Source organism: Colossoma macropomum, unplaced genomic scaffold, assembly GCF_904425465.1.
Source record: "Colossoma macropomum unplaced genomic scaffold, Colossoma_macropomum, whole genome shotgun sequence".
Taxonomy (NCBI): Eukaryota; Metazoa; Chordata; class Actinopteri; order Characiformes; family Serrasalmidae; genus Colossoma; species Colossoma macropomum.
Window position 1 is genome coordinate 23480811 of NW_023494807.1, and position 18440 is coordinate 23499250.

General features: G+C 39.3%; 1 protein-coding gene across 1 annotated transcript in view; it reads right to left on the reverse strand.

Annotated features, from left to right (window-relative positions):
- The window catches only part of LOC118796978 (receptor-type tyrosine-protein phosphatase S-like), a 217850-nt gene that overhangs the window by 78856 nt on the left and 120554 nt on the right, over positions 1–18440 (reverse strand). The window contains exons 9-13 of the mRNA XM_036556159.1: positions 16691–16702; positions 4970–5239; positions 3070–3651; positions 1735–1871; positions 691–835 (exon numbers count right to left, since the gene is read on the reverse strand). Coding sequence (XP_036412052.1) covers positions 691–835; positions 1735–1871; positions 3070–3651; positions 4970–5239; positions 16691–16702 — 1146 coding nt within the window. The remainder of the gene's footprint in view (positions 1–690; positions 836–1734; positions 1872–3069; positions 3652–4969; positions 5240–16690; positions 16703–18440) is intronic.

The following is an 18440-nucleotide window of genomic DNA, read 5'->3' on the forward strand; positions in this document are numbered from 1 at the left end:
GTGGCTTTTCATTTCTCCCTGTTTTTGGTTTTTTGCTCTGCTGGACCAAATGTGAGAAAAATGCACAACGCACACACATAAAGGCATCACACAAAGTTCATATAGCAACAACGCATGGACAAGTGGATCAATGGATGAATGAAGATGAGTAGATGAATGAAGAAGTTACTGAACAGATGGACCAATGGAGGATGGATGGTGATAGGCAGGCGGATATCAGGAAAAAACGAGTGATGGCGGTTATTTTTTGTGAAGCACATGGTGAAAAGTGTGTGGAGATGTGAGGCATGCAATATCTTTCTCTGTTCCACTTTCACACACACTGTGATCAAGCAGAACGAGAACAAGACGAGACGAAGTCAAGCTCTCACGATCAATGGTCAAAAATCCATAGTACAGTCCAGATACTCCTTACCAACCCACCTCTCCATCTCCTTTCTATCAAAGCAGTTTTCAAAACCAGCATAAGCGGATAAACAACATGCAAGAAGCCTCAAGCAGTCAGTCTGGATCAGAGGTCATAGTCATACCTGACCTGTCCATTGGTTATATAAAAACAGTGCTTATGAAGATACAGTGCAGCCAGCCAGTTTGAATCAATGGACTACAAGGAGAGGTGGGTGGACTAAAGTTCTGAGACTATTCCAGTGGATTAGGGTGAAACAATACAGAACTCATGGTTGGACATACTGGCTTGCGCAGTGCGCTGGGTGATCTCGTTGGTGAAAGCTCCAATGCCCTTGCTGGAAATGGCTGCCAGAGAGAAGGTGTACTCTGTGTTTGCTCGCAGACCTTCCACCACATAAAAGGACCTGGGCTCAAAACTCTTCTTCTCCTGTTGACATAAGAGACAGAATTATTTGTAATTTTTACAAAGCCAGATTAAGAACAATTAAGAAAAATTTTATTTAGAGTGATTAGGCTTGGTAGGAAGGTTTCATGGTTAGTCATTGTATATGATCAGGCAGTTACTTCTAAAAACTACTCATTAAAAATCATTTAAATCAGGTAATGTGTCAAGTAAAATTATCTTAAATCTAGTGAATTTACCTAATATTTCTCATATTTCTCATATATTTCTGAGAAATATTAGATAAATTCACTAGATTTAAGATAATTTTAAGAACAAAGAGAAATGAGAAATATTAGATAACAAAGTTGTTATCTTGAGATCGCAAGATAATTAACTTGTTATCTCAAGATTACAATCCAGAAAACTGTAGCAACAGCTCATGGCCTCTTCGGACCTACGTAAGATTATCTGTCAATGTAGTGACAGAAATTTATTTGATTAAATTCTACATACAGTCTATGCACGACTAGAAATCAATACGCTGGAGAGAGGCAGCATGGTATGTAGTCAGACAGGAGGGTGGATTAGATGATCTAACTACTAACTACTGTTTTTATTGTTTTTGCTTGGAAAGTTATTTCGCTTGCAAACTGGAGGATTTATTCTCATTGTCAATCTTCTGGTCCAACCTTGGTCACACAATAACTGCTTTTTTCTAGTGGCTTGCAACAGTGAGATGTCATCTGAATTGTGGATCAAACCAACAACTGAATTTCTTCTGCACTCCCTGACATCAAAATATGGCACCCCAACAATGGCATTTTGACACACTTGCTTTTGAAACATTTGGAGAGTTGTATCCTTATTTTGCTCTGTGCCTTATCGCCCAGTCCCAGATGCTGGCTTCCCCCAGCTGCACCCCTAATAACCGGGGGTCTCACCTGAGCGCCATGCTTGGCTGCTTTGTAGATAAGCTCATAGCTCTTGATGGGCTCTTTAGAGAAGGGAGGGTCCCAGATCAGCTCGATGCTCGTATCTCTCACTTTGCCCACCCGGAACTTCCCCGGCTGACCTGGCACTAAAGCAGAGTTTACAACATAGGTCAAATGATGTTTATTAACATGGCATGGAAAAACGATCAAATTATCATTTTTAATACGTTTAGCACTAAATTTTGAGAAAATGAACTATTACAGAGTTGAAGGAATTACTGGGACCTCTTCATAGTGAGATAACCCTTACAAAAAGTTCATGAATGGTTTAATATTAGCTTTTTAATGGTTATTAATTTAGTCACCACACCTTAAAAATCATTAATAAGTAGTTATAACATAGTGACATATTGCTTGCCAAATAGTGAGCTCACATTGATCTATACTGTTAAACCTCAGATAATGCAGGTTACTTATCTTACTTCGTCTTTTCCATCAGTCAGCATTAAATCTGTTAGATTCATCACATACATGAGTAATATGGCAATAATGGTTTTCATTCAATTTTTTCATTCATTCAACTGAATATTATTTTTAATACTGAAAAATAAAAAGGTTACCTCAGGTTTAAGACAACCAAATTAGAAGAAGACATGTGGTCTTTTTTGCCACAGCCTCTTCTTGTTCTGAAAAGTTTTCCTCAGACTCACAGCTTTTTCACTCGATAATTTCAGTACTAAAATAAAGTAGCTGGCTAACTTCCCTAACTGTCCTGCTGGTTTGTGCTGTTGTGAGTGAGTGGTTAGACTTCTTCTTCCCTTCCACCTAGTGGACTGAAACAGCAGCTGTTTAGAAATTGGGGCTGCATCTATAGTGTTTCAAATGTGGTAAATTAAGTACAATGCTGACATTTTAGCACAGCTAGCCAGCATCGATGAATGTTGAATACATTGTCAAATATCAGTTTGAAACCTCTATCTAAATATCTGTCTGATGCCAAAAATGTTTTTAAGCAATTATCTACTAACACTTATATGTGCTGATATCGTTGTGCATCCCTAGTTCAAGACTTTGCTGCTAATATTAGATTGAAAAACAGAACAACATAATTTCTTTATTGACAATGCCTCAAATATGTATTGGCAACATTCAATCATTCATTCATGAATTTATTGTCCAGGCCTAACGGACTACATATCCCAGCATTAACATACCTCATTCAGCTTCTCTGGCTAATTACCTGTTGTATCAGGTATCAGGTTACATCATGACACAAAACCATGGAAGGCATTGGTTCCTCACAGCTGGGATGAATAACAACTAGCATTGGCTACTTCAACTTACCACCTGGTAAAACTTTCACATGCACGGGGTCCGAGAAGGGTCCATCTCCAACAGAGGTAAAGGCCAGCACACGGATGGTGTACGTTTCGGACGGCACTAGGCTCTGGATGGTGGTGATCACGCTGTCCTGCACATTATGGATCTGCCAGTTACTCATTGGCTGAGAAGGGTCCATGGTGTAGTACACGCGGTATCCCTTTATCTGGCCGTTAGGCTCCTCTGGCTCCTCCCACCTCACGATCACTGTGTTCTGTGAGATGATCTGGGCCTGGATGTTGCGGGGTGGGCTGGCTGGGGCCTGCTCCCCAGTCCTAGCTTCCACCTTCAGGCTGGATGGGCCTTGCCCAATGGTGTTGACCGCAGAAACACGTATTTCGTACTCAGTGTTGGGGTACAGGCCTCCAATGCTGTAGCGAGTGGTGGTGATGCCGTCCACTGTTTCATATTTGCTGTCTGATGATTTGGCCTGATACTGGATGATGTAATAGGACACAGGGTCAGGGTTACCCGAGTCCCAGGTAATGGTAACACTGGTCGCGGTGGTCTCTGTGACGATGGGGGTCCCAGGAGCTCTGGGTAATGCTGTCACCAGAGAAAACAAAGTATTACCACTTTATTAAGAGTTTTTACAGAGAAGAAGTAAATATATAGAGCTACTGTCAAAATAACAAACAACAGATGGTGTCTTCCAGCAGAAGTAATAAACTTAAGGCAGTGATTTTGACATCTCAGCCTTTCCACATTACTTAATATCAAACTTTCCTAAACATTTAACCCTCAGATGTTGCTGCTAACAACAAAAGAAAGGTTTATTAATTTATTCAGCACTCAAGGCTTATTAAACCGTGTGGATTCTAAGCTTTCAATCAATAGTTTGTGTTTGTATGTACAAAAGGAGATATTTTATTTATTATGATGTGAATTTGTTGATAAGTACCAAAAAAATCCTTTTCATTTTTGCCATGTATTTATCACTGACACCAAATCAGAAGTGGAGATTTGAATCTGTTGATGCAAAGCATGAATCAAATGTAAATATACTGTTCGTTCATTCGTTACACTAAAACACTACACTATGTACACTAAAAGGACCCTGACTGTAAAATTACATTAAATTAGTGGCTACTAGCTGCATTACTTTCACAGCAATTTACTGTATTATATTAACTGTAAATAACAGTAAAACAGTAGTTGTATATTGTGACTCCAGTTACCTGCACCATAAGATTACTGTGATGTAGCTGTATTCTGCTGTACATAATGACTGTAATTAAAATACAGTAATCTCCTGTATTTTTACATAACTGTAAAAATGTAAAAATAAAAATGCTACTCAGTAGCCAGTAATTTACTGTAAATGAAACATATGAAAAAAGGACTTTTAATTTGATCACACCTATTGCTACGTTAATAAAAAAAAATCTTAAATATATTGATTTAAATGCAAATACATGTTTTACAACTTAATTTCCAAATCAGGAAACACCAATAAACATTTTTGTCAGCAACTCAGTGTTTTAGTACTTAATCAAAAAAATAAAAAAATAAATATAAAATCCATCATAAAACAGCATAAAAGTCTTTAGAGTGCTGAAACCTGGATCTTCAGAATAAAAATGTTTAATTAAAATGTTTATGCCTTTTTAACTGTCACTTACTATCATTACCCATAATGCTGTGCGGTACAGCTCAACGATGACCTCAGTTTTCTTTGTTAACACATTTTCTTTGTTATTACAAATATTTGAAATGAGCTGATTTCACAATAAAACAATAAATACAGTGTTTTGCTGTGAAATGTTAGTGTTAAATACTGTGTAATCCTAGCAACAATTAACAGTGTACCTAGCTACATGATGGCAATTGACAAGATCACCCAATCGTTAAACCTCCAGCTTACATTTAACGGTGACTTGAGCCACGGCTTCTATGATGCCCAGGCTGCTCATGGCCACGCAGGTGTAGTTGGCTGACTCGCGGACACCGTTCAACTCCAGAACGTTCCGCCCCACTGGCATCTCGTCTTCGGGGGTCAGGTCTTCGGAGTTCAGCATCCACTTCACATAAGGCATGGGGGAGCCCACCGCCACACAGGTAATGTTCACGCTGCCCCCCGGCATGATCTCGTGACTGGAGGGGAGGATGGTGAAACGAGGTGGCACTCGACGAACTGCAGCAGAAAATAGAAAGAACAAGAGACGGAGATAACAATAATGGCAAACGAACATGTGGGTTTTCTATATATACTTATGTAGACTCATTTGAGGAGCTGGCCATTAGAATCAGCAGAATGAGAACATGTCATTACACTTAAAAGGGCATGTTGCTAAAAATAAAAGAAGGGTACCAGACAGTGCGGTATAGTGGTATAAAAACAAACGAAATAAATAGGAATTCAGATTATTAAAGGAAAAGAAAGGTCAACCAGTCGGTCTAATAAACTAACACAAACGAATCCGTAGGGAAATATTGTGTGCTTAAGGTCACAGAAATCCTTTAAGTTTGCCATTTCAGGTAGTGTTAGCGCTTTGCTTAACTGCTAGAGTTAAATATCCCTACAAAGATGGAGTTTAACTTTGCAGGAGTTGATTCAGTGCTGTACATAATTTCAAATATTTAGGCGGAAAATTTGAGAAACAAATTGGAGAAAGCTTGACCACAACGTTAAACAGACACCACCAGCTACACCACATAGAACTGATAAACATTAAGCTGAAGTTTATTATACATGTAGATTTTAACACTGTTTATTGAATACATCACATTTGGTTTCAGCTAAGAAACTCTTAACAAACTTAATGTTTCTGAGCTTTAAGATACGAGGGGAAAATACACCAGTGTAGCTGAGGTCACAGACCATTAGCATTTGTCTGTTTATCCTAAACACTTCAGACTGACTGCCTTTCTTGGCGTAAATTTCAATGTCACTTACTCATAGGTGTCAACCCACAGTTTTACCTGTATAAAACACAGTTTTGTCACAGGTTTGTAGGCATACGGCCATATAAATCTAGGATACGGGAAACTCTGGACAATAATTCTGTCGTGCTCAGATTTGTTTTCTACTTTCTGTGTTTTTCAACTTACTATTTTAAACTGCAATCTGATCAGACTGTGGGTGGTGGGGCGTGAGCATAGATATACTGATTTACGTGAAATTCTTTTGTTGCCCATGCTGTACACAGACAACAGAGATATCACCTCATGAGAGAACTGAGCCAAAGCATCAAGATATGCACTGCTAAAATAATCAGATCATCATTCTGTCTAACTGTAGAAAAAACTAAAATTGCTGCATCTGGAGAGCAACTTAAACATGCATTAGCAAAGATACATTTGCCCCTCGATCTCACATATTGCAAATAATACTACATCATTAGAGACTTTTTGTTGTGCCAGTTCATCACAGAACACAGCCTAACTCTGCTCTCTCTCTCTCTGACTGCTTTTGATTCTGTTAGTATGTGTATTTAACTGTGTTAGAGGCTGTTTAGCTGCTTATTTTGAACTGTCAAAGTAAAAATACATTTCAGACTGTGTATGAAATAATCAGTATGATTACCAAAGGAATATATCACTGTAAAGAAAATCAACACTGGATAAACTGCTGTTGTGGCTAATGATATTAATGGTAGAAATGTTCTATACAGGTATCAGTGAGTTAATACAGTTTGGAAGCTGTGGTTGACATCTATGCTTATTATCCACTATAGCTACTATCGAAAAAGGCGCACCGCAAAAACAGATCTTCATCTAAACCTTCAACCTAAAATATGTATTTCACATGGTTAACTGCACTTTTTCAACTCAAATAAACACTCTGAGTGAAACAGCACAAAGCAAAATTGTACTTTTACAACATTTTAAACTTTTCAACTACAATTTCAGCAATATAAAAAATATCAGTGTTTGCCCTGTTCAACTTTTGTGGCGCACTGTGGCGCTCAGAGAAACTGAGCAGTGGTGGGAGTTGCCGAATGTCAGTGGCAGCGTGAGCACTTTTATTAAAAACAATGGTTAAATATTTGAACGCTGTGTGATGCGTTTGCAGTAGGCTTAAAACAATCTCTGTTCTGATTGGCTGCCTTGTATTACGCCTTATTCAGTAAGCAGTCTAGGCCGAAAAACTCCTTATAGCTTGGATGTGAAGCTTCGGGCTAAACTGCTGTAAGCTAAATAGGCTGAATAAGCTAAATATGTCTTGGATAAAAGCGACATCACAAAACTGTGTGAACTGGGTATGTTTACATGCTACATCAAATTCTTTAAACACTGATGTTTATTTGATGTTCTGGCCAAGCTTTCCTCAAGGTGTTCTCAAATATGGGAATTGCTCAGCTAAACAACATGACACATTTACAAAGTGTTGAAGAAAAATGTTTCAAACCTAAACATCTGGATTTACAGCATAACTAAGAGGGAAAAAACATGAAAGAGAACAAAAAACCTGCTCTCACCTAGCAATATAAAAATTTCTTCAGAAACACTAAAGATTTCTTTCTCAGTGCCAATTTATTCAGGCAGCAGTTTAGAATAACACCACACTACCATTACCAGCTCAGCCGGGAGGGAGGCAGACACAGGGGGAGAAACAATAATGATGCATATTTTTAAGAGACTTGCCATCCCAGCAAGCTTTAATTTCACCGAGCAGCTGATTCTGAGTCAGATTTTCCAGCCGATCTGAGGTTCCCTACGGCTTTCACTGCATGATGACAAACTTAAATTGGATTTGTGTGTCTCCAGGGTCAAGATCAGACAAGACTTCAATCAATAGGGGCGGCTATGGACTCCATAGACACTATAGGCTTAAGGAGCATCATTTTTGGGGGCGTTTCTCCTCTACCGAGCGCGTCACAGGAGTTTGAGGAGACTGCATGAGGGTGTGTGACCACACGCGTCTGTTGCATGCCTGGACGCACGAGAACAGGTGGACCACAGCGAGAAGTAAGGCAACAGGGTGGGGCTACAGGAAGGTAAAAAGCAAAGCAAAGAAACACTTTCTATTCAAACTCTCACCATCTGAGGTTAGTGCATTTTGGCTTATGCTCAGCATAGGCTACTGGAAGGGGACCTACACTGATTGCTCAAAATTCCTGCATAATTCAATTGTTGAGATGTAAACAAAGTCACTCAGAGTGGTGTGGTGTGAAATGGTTAGTTGTAGATAAATTTACCCATTCAGTTTTCTTTACAGTGGTGGTGACAGGAACCATGGGTCATGATGTCTACAACACGCATATAGTTACTTTATTTCACTGCCAGAACAAAACCTTCTATCTCAATTTTCTTCCCGTTTTTGAGAAAATTTGAAAATGCCTATTGCTCTTTACATTGTGTTCAAATTTCACAATGAATGGTCCAAATGAAAAGGCCCAAAATGATTTGGAAAATGTCTTGTTCCTTTGACTTACATTGAAAATAAAGTATGTTTTTTCCTTCTCCTGTAAAGTTAACATTTTGGAGATACAAGGTCTTGTTCCGACAGCAGCGATTTAGTAACCAAAACCTACATGTGTCTTCTGAGGTTTTATATGTAATGGTGATGATTATAAAAAAAGTAGTAAAGCTGAAAAAACGGTTTTCTTTGGCTACTATTTTGCCTCACAATACCTCGCAGGTGCCTCTCCACCATGAATGCATTCAGAAAACAGGCGAAAACCTTCTCAAAACTGTCATAAAACAGGTATTTGTAAACATTTGATATAATATTTTTATGTGATGTAGCTTGCAGAGGCACGTCTAGTTCCTATCACCACCACTGTGAACAATTTTGACTCTCTAGAATGGAACATTTTACACCAAACCACTCTGAATGACTTTGTTTACATCTGCACTGTTTAATTAGGCAGAAATTTTTACATTTTGAAAAATCTGTGGAATTCCCCTTTTAAGGAATAATTCAACAAAAATTGGAATTCACATAGTTTGCTTAGATCAAATGCAGTCGCCTAGCCAAGATATGTCTAAAGTTTTCTTTGGAGGTAGTTAGTAATGTAATGGAGCCAGTAATGGAGCTATTAGCAAGGAGTATTGTAAGCTTGTTAGCATGAAAGCGATTAGCATAGTGTAAACTGCATGCGTAAATCATCACATACTTGTCTCAAATCATGCTGAGCTGTTAAGTAATCTTATGTGGTTTCTGACACCATATGACATATTAATATGTATAATGGACAAAAGTACATCACAAAGCCAAAAGCAGTAGTAGCAACTACCTGGAATACTGAATTTTGTACTTACTTTTGTCCATTTTTATAGCATGTCTTGGCAAATCGACAACATTTGCGGGTAAAAAGTAAACTGTGTGAATCAGATTTTTTGCCAAACTATTCCTTTATCCTAGTGTGACAACCACATATTACAGGCTTACGTTATGTTTGACTAAAGACCTGCTTCTATGAGTCTCATTTGTAGGGCACTAAACACAGGATTAGAAAAATAAGAAACATCTAGTGCTTCATATGTGCTGTATAATGCGGAAAGCTCAGCTGAGCGTATGTCATATGGACTAGTTCGTAACACCGCAAGGCAAGTTTCCTCAGTCCTGCAGACTTTGACATTCAAACAGAAAATGACTTTACTCTCTCCTGGCAGATCTAGCTCAGTCTGAGCAAATAAATAAACAAATAAATAAATAAATAACAAGAGAACAAAAGGAGAGGGAGAGAAAAATCGAAAGTTATGCTAATCCACTCGGTTGACGTGAGCGCTGCCAAACCTGTGCAAGAGAGGAGAGATGGAATGGAAGGAAAAGAGCAGGCAGAGGTGGAAGAGAGCGCAGGAGAAAGAGAAGAAGTGAAAGGGGTGAGGAAAAAGAGAGCGGTAAGGCTAGAGTGAGCGAGGGAGTAAAAAATGAGAGAGTGAGCTAGATACTAGAGAGTGAGCTTGAGAGAGAGAGAGATAGAGGAAGAGAGACAGAATGAAGGAGAGTGAAAGAGTGAGGTATAGAGAGAAGCGAGAGAAAAAAGGAAATAGGAAAAATGAGATAAGCTAGAAAAAGCTAGAAAGAAAAAATGAGGGAGTGACAGTGAGGTATAGAGAGAAACTGGGACTGAGAGAGAAAGGAAAAGCTAGAGAGAAAAAGAGTAAGCAAGGTGAGAGAGCAAGAGAGAGAGAGAGATAGGAAAGAGAGGAGAGAATGGAAAAATGAGAGTGAACTAGAGAGAAAAAGAGAAAGTGAGGGTGAAAGAGAGAGAAAGAGAGGAGAAAGAGAGAGAGGGAGAATAGAAAAATGAGAGTGAGCTAGAGAGAAAAAAGAAAGTGAGGGTGAGAGAAAGGGAGAGAGAGAGAACAGAAAAATAAGAGTAAGCTTGAGAAAAACGAGAAAATGAGGGTGAGAGAGACAGAAAGAGAGGAGAAAGATAGAGGGAGAGAAAGAACAGAAAAATGAGAGTAAGCTAGAGAGAAAAAGAGAAAGTAAGGTGAGAGAGCAAAAGAAAGAGGAGAGAGGGATCAGAAAAATGAGAGAGAACTAGAAGTGAGAGAGAGAGAGAGAGAGAGAGAGAGAGAGAGAGAGAGATGCAGAATGCTGAGAACCACAGTTTTAAGTATTCAGCACTGCTTAGAGGTCTTCATGAAACTTCCAGGTAAATTGTCAGATTTAGCAGGAGCAGAGCAAACAGAGGATCAGAAAATTCCCTAATCCCAACCCACAAGACAGGGGACAGGAACGCACAGACAGAGAGAGACTTGCACGGATGATGGAGAAAGGAGGGGAGGGACTGAGCAACAGAGCCTGACTAAGAACCAAGAACTAGGGCGCACATCTTAGCTCACAGCTTTTAGCACACAGAACTGGATTTCATACTCTGAAATTCACTCAGTACGCAATCAAATCTGACACAATAGTTCGGAAAAAAAAAACTAATTTACACCTTACTTTGATGTATTTAATTAGCCAAGACATTTTTAGCAGCCTAAGTTTGCTTCTTTAGTTTATCACTGAAGCTACGAGGCTAATGTAGCTAACAAGCAACCAATTAGCATTGTGCAAACTGCATGCTAAAATCATCACACCTGCCTCACACCACACTGAGATGCTAAGTAATCCCAAACTGACTTGCATATGTGGGTCCTGCCACTGTGACAAACTGTTCTCTACAAAAAAACAGTCATAGCAGCCATTCTGACTGCTGAATCTCTGTGTTTTGGTCTTGTATGTGTTACAGTGGCAGAAACCACATAAGCAAGTATATTTGTCTGTAATTTGGTTTCTTCCATAGTTAGGCACACTTCTTAGCTACATTAGCCTCATAGCTCCAGCACAAAACTAAAGAAGCATGTCTCAGTTACGTCACATCTTAGCATGGGAAAAATGTAAATTTTATTACTTTATATAAACAGATTTTTTTAACAAACTGTTACTTCAATATGGACATTAATACGTGGCAAAAGTGCCATATTCACAAAATTACTACATTACCAAACAATTAGCACCATATTTACAGAAGTTATTTAGCAAAGCCGCTAACAGCCATTCCATAAGAGTTACAATGCAACGTACAGTACCAGTCAAAGGTCTAGACAGAACACTTAATTAAGCGTTTTTCTTTGCATTGTATAATAATAGTGAAGACATCAAAATTATAAAGTAACACATAAGGGAATACACCAAAAAAGCATCTTATACCACTCAACAGAGTCTTGATGTTAGCCCCTCTTTGCCTCGATGCTGCTTTGCATACTCTTGGCTTTCTGTCAAGCAGCTTCATGAGCAGCCACCTGGGATGCTTTTCCAACAGGCTTGAAGAAGTTCCACACTTGCAGAGCTTCTTTTGGCTGCTGAAAATTACTAGTGAGCATGAGTAAATAATCGTTCTTCTTTTTGGAAATAAATTCATGTACAGGCAGTTTCGCTGTAGATGTTTGTCTTGGAAAAAAACCCAAGCCTTTCAGTCCAAATGTCTTTAAGAATTTGAAAACCAGAATGTCCATTTTTTTGACTGGTACTGTACAGGGCAGAGGTTGTTGATACTGTGTAGATGTTGAGATGTTGTTCTGAAGCAGCTATTTCTCAGTAGCTGGCAACAGCCAAGTTGTAATGCATTACAAGGTTTTGTGCACATTTCGGATGCAGGGGGAACGTTAAATTTAATGAAGCAGTTCAAGCCCAGGTTCTTGTTTCTTGGGTGTTAGGTACGGCTGGAGCCCAGCCAGTTATCTGAGCAAAAGCGTGTACTTGATTTTGCGGCTCACGGGGATTCGCCGCTCAGGATCAAGGTTTTGAACGCTAGCTTTAGCCATGGGGGAGGATATAAGCCCATAAGACTAGAGTATAACACAACTCCATCAGCTTCAGGATAAACTGTTTAGTCCAGTATCTCCACCCAGGTAATCAGGTCAGCAGTGCTTTTTGGAGATTGGAGAGATTTAAAGGAGATTTGGGGAGGTTCATATGGAGACTTAAACGTTATAGAATGATGTGTAGGTTGCAAAAGGTGCCCATGGGAAAACTTTCCAGACTGAATTGAATGTTTACTGGCTGGTAAACAAATCTGACCAACCAGGAAGCCTTTTTTTTCGGATCACTTGACAGCTGTTTTGATGAACCGCATCCCAGTACAAATGCTGTTGGCTTGCAATATACCTACTCAAACGCTCGTTATAAATGCCACATGAAATTAAAAAAGTCATTTCACACCATTTCAAATTTCCATTTTAGCATTCGCCAGAGGATACCCAGAATTGGACAACAAAATTATCACATGAAAAACAAATGTTAGGCCTAGAACAGCCATTACCTTGATTTAGGAAGGGTTATCGTAATGATGATGAGGGCATGCATCACTATGAATTGTCATCCAGGCATATTTATACAAGCATTATAACAACAGCACAGCACCAAAAGCAAGCAGCATTCACAGTATTCAGCATTCGACAAAGAACACCAGACCGTTTCAAATTTAACATCTTAGAAAAAAAATGCAACAAGCACAGAGAACATTCCAGGAGCACGGGTCTGAATGTAGACTAATGACGCTATTATCATAACTTTATGGTGCGCTGATGCATAAATGCAAGGAAAAAATAGCATAGCGTTTAGCGGATTCAAAATAGCCCTTTCTAAACGGATTACAGTAGATAGCAGCAGTTTGACCAGCCAGTCCACTGGACATGACAAAGAACAGAAAAGCTCATGAATAAGATTCATTTTAGGGCCGTAGCTGAAAGTAATAAAACAGCAATGGCCCTGAGGTCTGAAGAGCCATTTGAACTACCCAGCTGAATCGGATTTGGCATTGTAAGACAGGCGCATTAAACTGAATTAAACTGAATTCTCATAGTACATGTTTGCTGTCATCGAGACAGCCGCCACTGCTTTGAAAACCATGCTTAGCACAAGCACAGCTTAGTGGCTTATAATTTTACTGCCCCCATAAGAGCCACAGTCAAGCGCTAGCTTCCAAGATAGAGTCAGGGTGAGGGCCAAAGGGCGACCATTTTGTAGACAGCTGGAGGAGACAGCGGGAGGCCGTCCGCGCCAGGTCCCAATGACACCATGGAGCCGACATGTCATCACTGCCCACGTTAAAACGTGTCCTTTCGGGGCTGATCTGAATAGAGTTTGTCTGTTAATGGTTGGTAGGAGAACAGCACGGTCCCCATTTTTCCATTAGGCTAAACACACTGATCGGTCAAGACATGTTCAGTGTCTGAACTTTGCTTCTAGTTTTGCACTGGAGTTATGAAGCTAATGTAGCTAACAACCCTGCTGAAAATAACAGCACAGACCAGCATGAATTCCATTCTGGTTTAGCTGATTTAGCTGCCAGCATCCAAAACACAATATATGCTGGTTTTGCTGGTGACCAACATATTAATTAACCATTCTGGTTTAGCTGATTCAGCATACCAACATCTAAAACACAACATATGCTGGTTGGTTTTTCTAGCAGGAAAGTAATGTTAACAGGGTTAATGAAGTAAAATAGCTAACAGGGTTAATGACATAACTATGTAGTTAACAGCATTAAAGTATCTAAGAAGCAACAGAAGTAATAAAATAGCTAACAGAGTTAATGTAGCTAGCAAGTAATGTAATTAATAATGTAGCTAACAGTGTTAATATAGCTAAAAAGTAATGCAAGTAATAATGTAGCCAAAAAGGTTAATGTAGCTGTAATGGACTTTTCAACAGTTGATACTGATGAATGACTGTAAGCTTCAGTTGCTTGGTTGCTAAGCCTTTAGCTTAGCTCCAGTCCAATTAGCCTCATAGCTCCAGTTCAAAACTAAAGAAGCAAACTTTATACACCAAACATGGCTATATAAATTTCATATTTGCCAAGCCATCATTTTGCAGGCTTATTGTTAAAACTTTTGGTAACTATTATTAAAACAACATATAAGTTATGAGTTCTGAGAAGCCCGGGGCCTCATAGAGGCCCTTACGGTTTAGGAGATTAAAAGAGACTTTTACGAAGAACAAGGATCTAATGAAGCGCTCCTGTCCGACAGACTCTGAGGCGTCAGACACGCAGGATGCGTTTCACCCTTGATTAGCACGCCCGGTGAAAATGGGACGCCTGTGCCTTTCCCTTGTTTGACGACGTGCCGCTCTGAATCACTTTAAGGTTTGATTCAGCTTTCAGTGACAGTCCCGAGAATGGGAACGATTTAAGAGCTTTCAGCGTCAAGATGATGGAATGAAAATAAAATGCTGTCTAATCACATACGAACCCGTCTCCGTACAAAAACAGGCCAAAAAAACTAAAAAAAACCAGACCAATCATGCCAGAGCATGCCCTTCAAAAGAATAAATTAATAAATCACCACCAGACACACAGGACCAGAGCCAAATCAGACATTAGACCTGTATTGTGAGCAGAAACTGACTATCTTCATTTGATCTTACAGCTAAGGAATACAGAGCGACTCCTAAAACAAGCATTGATTCAAATGTGCTGATATGGTAATCAGGGCTTAAGCTTGATCAGGGATTATTATTGTATTTTATCACTTGTTAATCCCTATTGATATCTTAATCCGTGCAGCACTCGCAGTAATCCGTTTTCATAATGCGAAGGTGAGAAACGCTCTGAGGGCCGACCGCTCGCAGCGACCAAACATTTTTGGAATTATTCCTCACGTGGCGGCTCATGCTGCGTAATCTACTGTAACCTACATTAACACAATCTGGCATGACACATTCAACATGGGGTGATTAGCACTTCATATTAGTCAACACGGGATTATGCGGGTTGCAGGCCATATTGGCTGTCAACTGAAAAAGCCCAGTCATACACTGTGACACGTACACGTGGCGAGTTGATTAAAATGGCTTATGAAAACAGACTGTTTTGATTTGTTATTTTGTGTTTGATATGTATTTGTACTAAATCACATTTGACTAAATTAAGCAAGGTCCATGCAAATGAATCAAGGCATTTGCTTTGCTTATAGGAATATTCCATTTAAAATACATAATTTAACATACCGTATGATCCACATTAAGACAGAATTTAGCCCGGATAAATCCCTCCCTTTCTTGCTCATTGGTTGGGTTTTTCAAGTCATGTGACCACTAATTCACAATAAGCACATTTAAGCTAGCTGCATAGCTCCTGAGGCACTATGAGTGACATAGTGACAAATGGTCTCTTAGTGAAATGTGCCTTGAAACCATTTAAGATAACTCATAAATGGTCAAGTTTTACAGTCTCATTAATTAAAAAGCTGGTCATTGCAGTCACAACAGGTGGTAAAACACTGTTTGTCTGAAAAAGCTCTATGCAACTTGAATGGAAAGTTTTATGCACAGTAAAATCAGTTGTTGGCCCTACTCTGAATTCAGTTTTGGCCCATATAAGCTCTGAAGGTGTTAAGACTGACAGCTTAGTGCTTAGAATTTATGTTAAAATATAGCCTTAACGGTTTACCTGTTGTTTAAATATGAGCCCTTCTCTTGATTAGCACCTGGCCAATGTCATTGAGAAACATAACCAACTGCTGTTTAAAGCACATCAGTAACCTGAGGGTTAATAGACAACCAGCGGACAACATAACCACAAATACACACAGATAGCAATAGCAAGCAAAGCCATAGCAAAGGAGCAGACACAAAGGAACGAGCACAGCGATGCAGATGGATCAAAAAAAAACATATGTTCCTCACGAAAGCAGACAAGACAGGACACAAGCAATGAGAATAACAAGCAATTACAGAGGGGGGAAAGAGCAGAGCACAGGAGAACATTCAAGGAGCCAATCCAAAAGCTTCTTTCCGTTCAGGCATGCAAGCATTCGCCACATTCTCCCATCATGCATAAAGTTCTCGGTTTCCAATTGCTGGGTTTCCATGGCAACGCGTGCAGAGAGAGAGAGAGAGAGAGAGAGAGGAGAGAGAGGGAGAGAGAGAGAGAGAGTGGGATGGGGTAGGGGGGACTTCTTATAGGAAGGGGTTTTGCAAACAAGAGAAAAGATCCCACAATGCAATGCAAGTGACTAACATAAACCTGGACAGATGCAAGTGCTATTTCGGCTAATCTTTCACTGCATTAGCTTTGCACACTGATACGTCTACACTGTCTGATACTCTGTCCACTCATTTTTATGTCATTGTGTCTGAATGAACTAAAAAAAGCCAAAAAAGAGAGAAAAGAACCAAAAACACACCAACCTTCTCGCAGCTCTGGGGGGTGTAAGGGGGGTTGATGCAGAACACAATGACATGAGGAGCCGAGAAGAAAACCAGGAAACACAGAAAGAGAGTAAAAAAGGCCACCGCAAAGGACTTTTCAAACCTGCCACATTCCCCTCCTCCTCCTCCTCCTCCGACCAAACCCACTGCTTACCTTTTCTTCTTTTTTCTTTTTTTTTTCTTTTACACAAAGCATTTTATTATTATATCCAAACCAATAAACAATCAGTCTTTTATTACGCTTTGTGGCAGTAGCATTGAAAATATAGAAGCCCCTTGTATCCTAGCTTGCAAGGCCTTGCTCTACTCTGACAGGAAATTAACTATTTTTTAAATAAATAAAGAAAACAAATATAAAAAGCAAACTAAGGACACCAAAGTCACAATGCAGAGAACTGTAACTGTTACTTTTCTGGTGATGTACATTTGTTATATACCGTACCACTTACTTGGAAGTTACATTCATGCTTAACATGTGAAATCTGAAACATGTCAGTAGTTCCCATTGGTTAGAAACAAAACAAAACAAAACAAAACAAAAAAAGCAGAACAAGCACACACAAAGATCTGCAACAAGTTAGTAGAGTTAATCAATATTAATATATTAGTGTCATGCAACACTTGGAAACATCAGATTGACTCGTTAGCTTTAGCATTAGCCTTAGCTAATCACTGCTAATCACTAATCAGTAATGCATATTTGACATGAAACCAGGGGGTGCAAATTTGGTCTGAAAGTGGGGGGACCAACGTCTGGAGGCTAAGGCTTACATAGAATAATTCAGTCGTAAAACTGTGTAAATAATGTGCGCCGACAACTACATTCATCGCATTGATATCTCATTATTTATATGTCATTATTAAAACACAAAAGCAAATATATATTTATTTGTTTCCTTTGTGTCACTAAAAGTCTTAGTCTTAATATGATTTCAGTACAATATTCCAATAATGATAAATTTTATGATAATTAAGAAGAAAAAAGGAAGAATTATCAATAACTGTCAAGGTATAAGTGAACAAAAAATCATAATAAGATTAAAAAAAAGTGCTGAACACAATCCCAGGGCAGGTTTGTCCCTGTTTCTTTTGTTATTTACTAAAACTAAATGAAATAACACTCTATTCTGGGTTTAATTAGAGTTCAAACTCTAATTAACAGCTAACATAATAATTAATATCAGCTCTTTTGCAACTCTATGCACTTTTTCAGCAACCATTCCGTGTCCACCAAAATTATCCCAAAAATTGAAGGAAACATGCCCCCCCACCAGTGCACATAACACATATTTCAGTGCTAATGTGAGCAACACAGTCATGTTAAGTTGGTTTTCTGGACATGGATTAAGCTTAGTCTTTGGATTATTTTGGATTTTCAGAAGGGCACGGCTATACGCTTGAATGTAGGCCAGGACCGTGCTTAATCTGTGTCCGGAAAATTAATTAATCCAGATTTAAATGCATCTTATCTGTGCACTGTGTAAATTCAGCCCCGACTCTGCAGTGCCTTTATTTTGTTTGTTTGTTTTCCACGCGGGCCGCTTTTAGCTGTAAGCTAGTACTCTATAAAGACTGATTAACAGCCCGCGAGGCATCACACCTGCTTTCACAGGTACTAATCTTGAGTGACGGGTCGGTGCGGAGGGCCCACATACTCACCCGCCTCCGAGCCACATAGAAGCCTCTCTCTTTCCCACCCACTCACCTTGCTTTCCTCTCTCTATTAAAT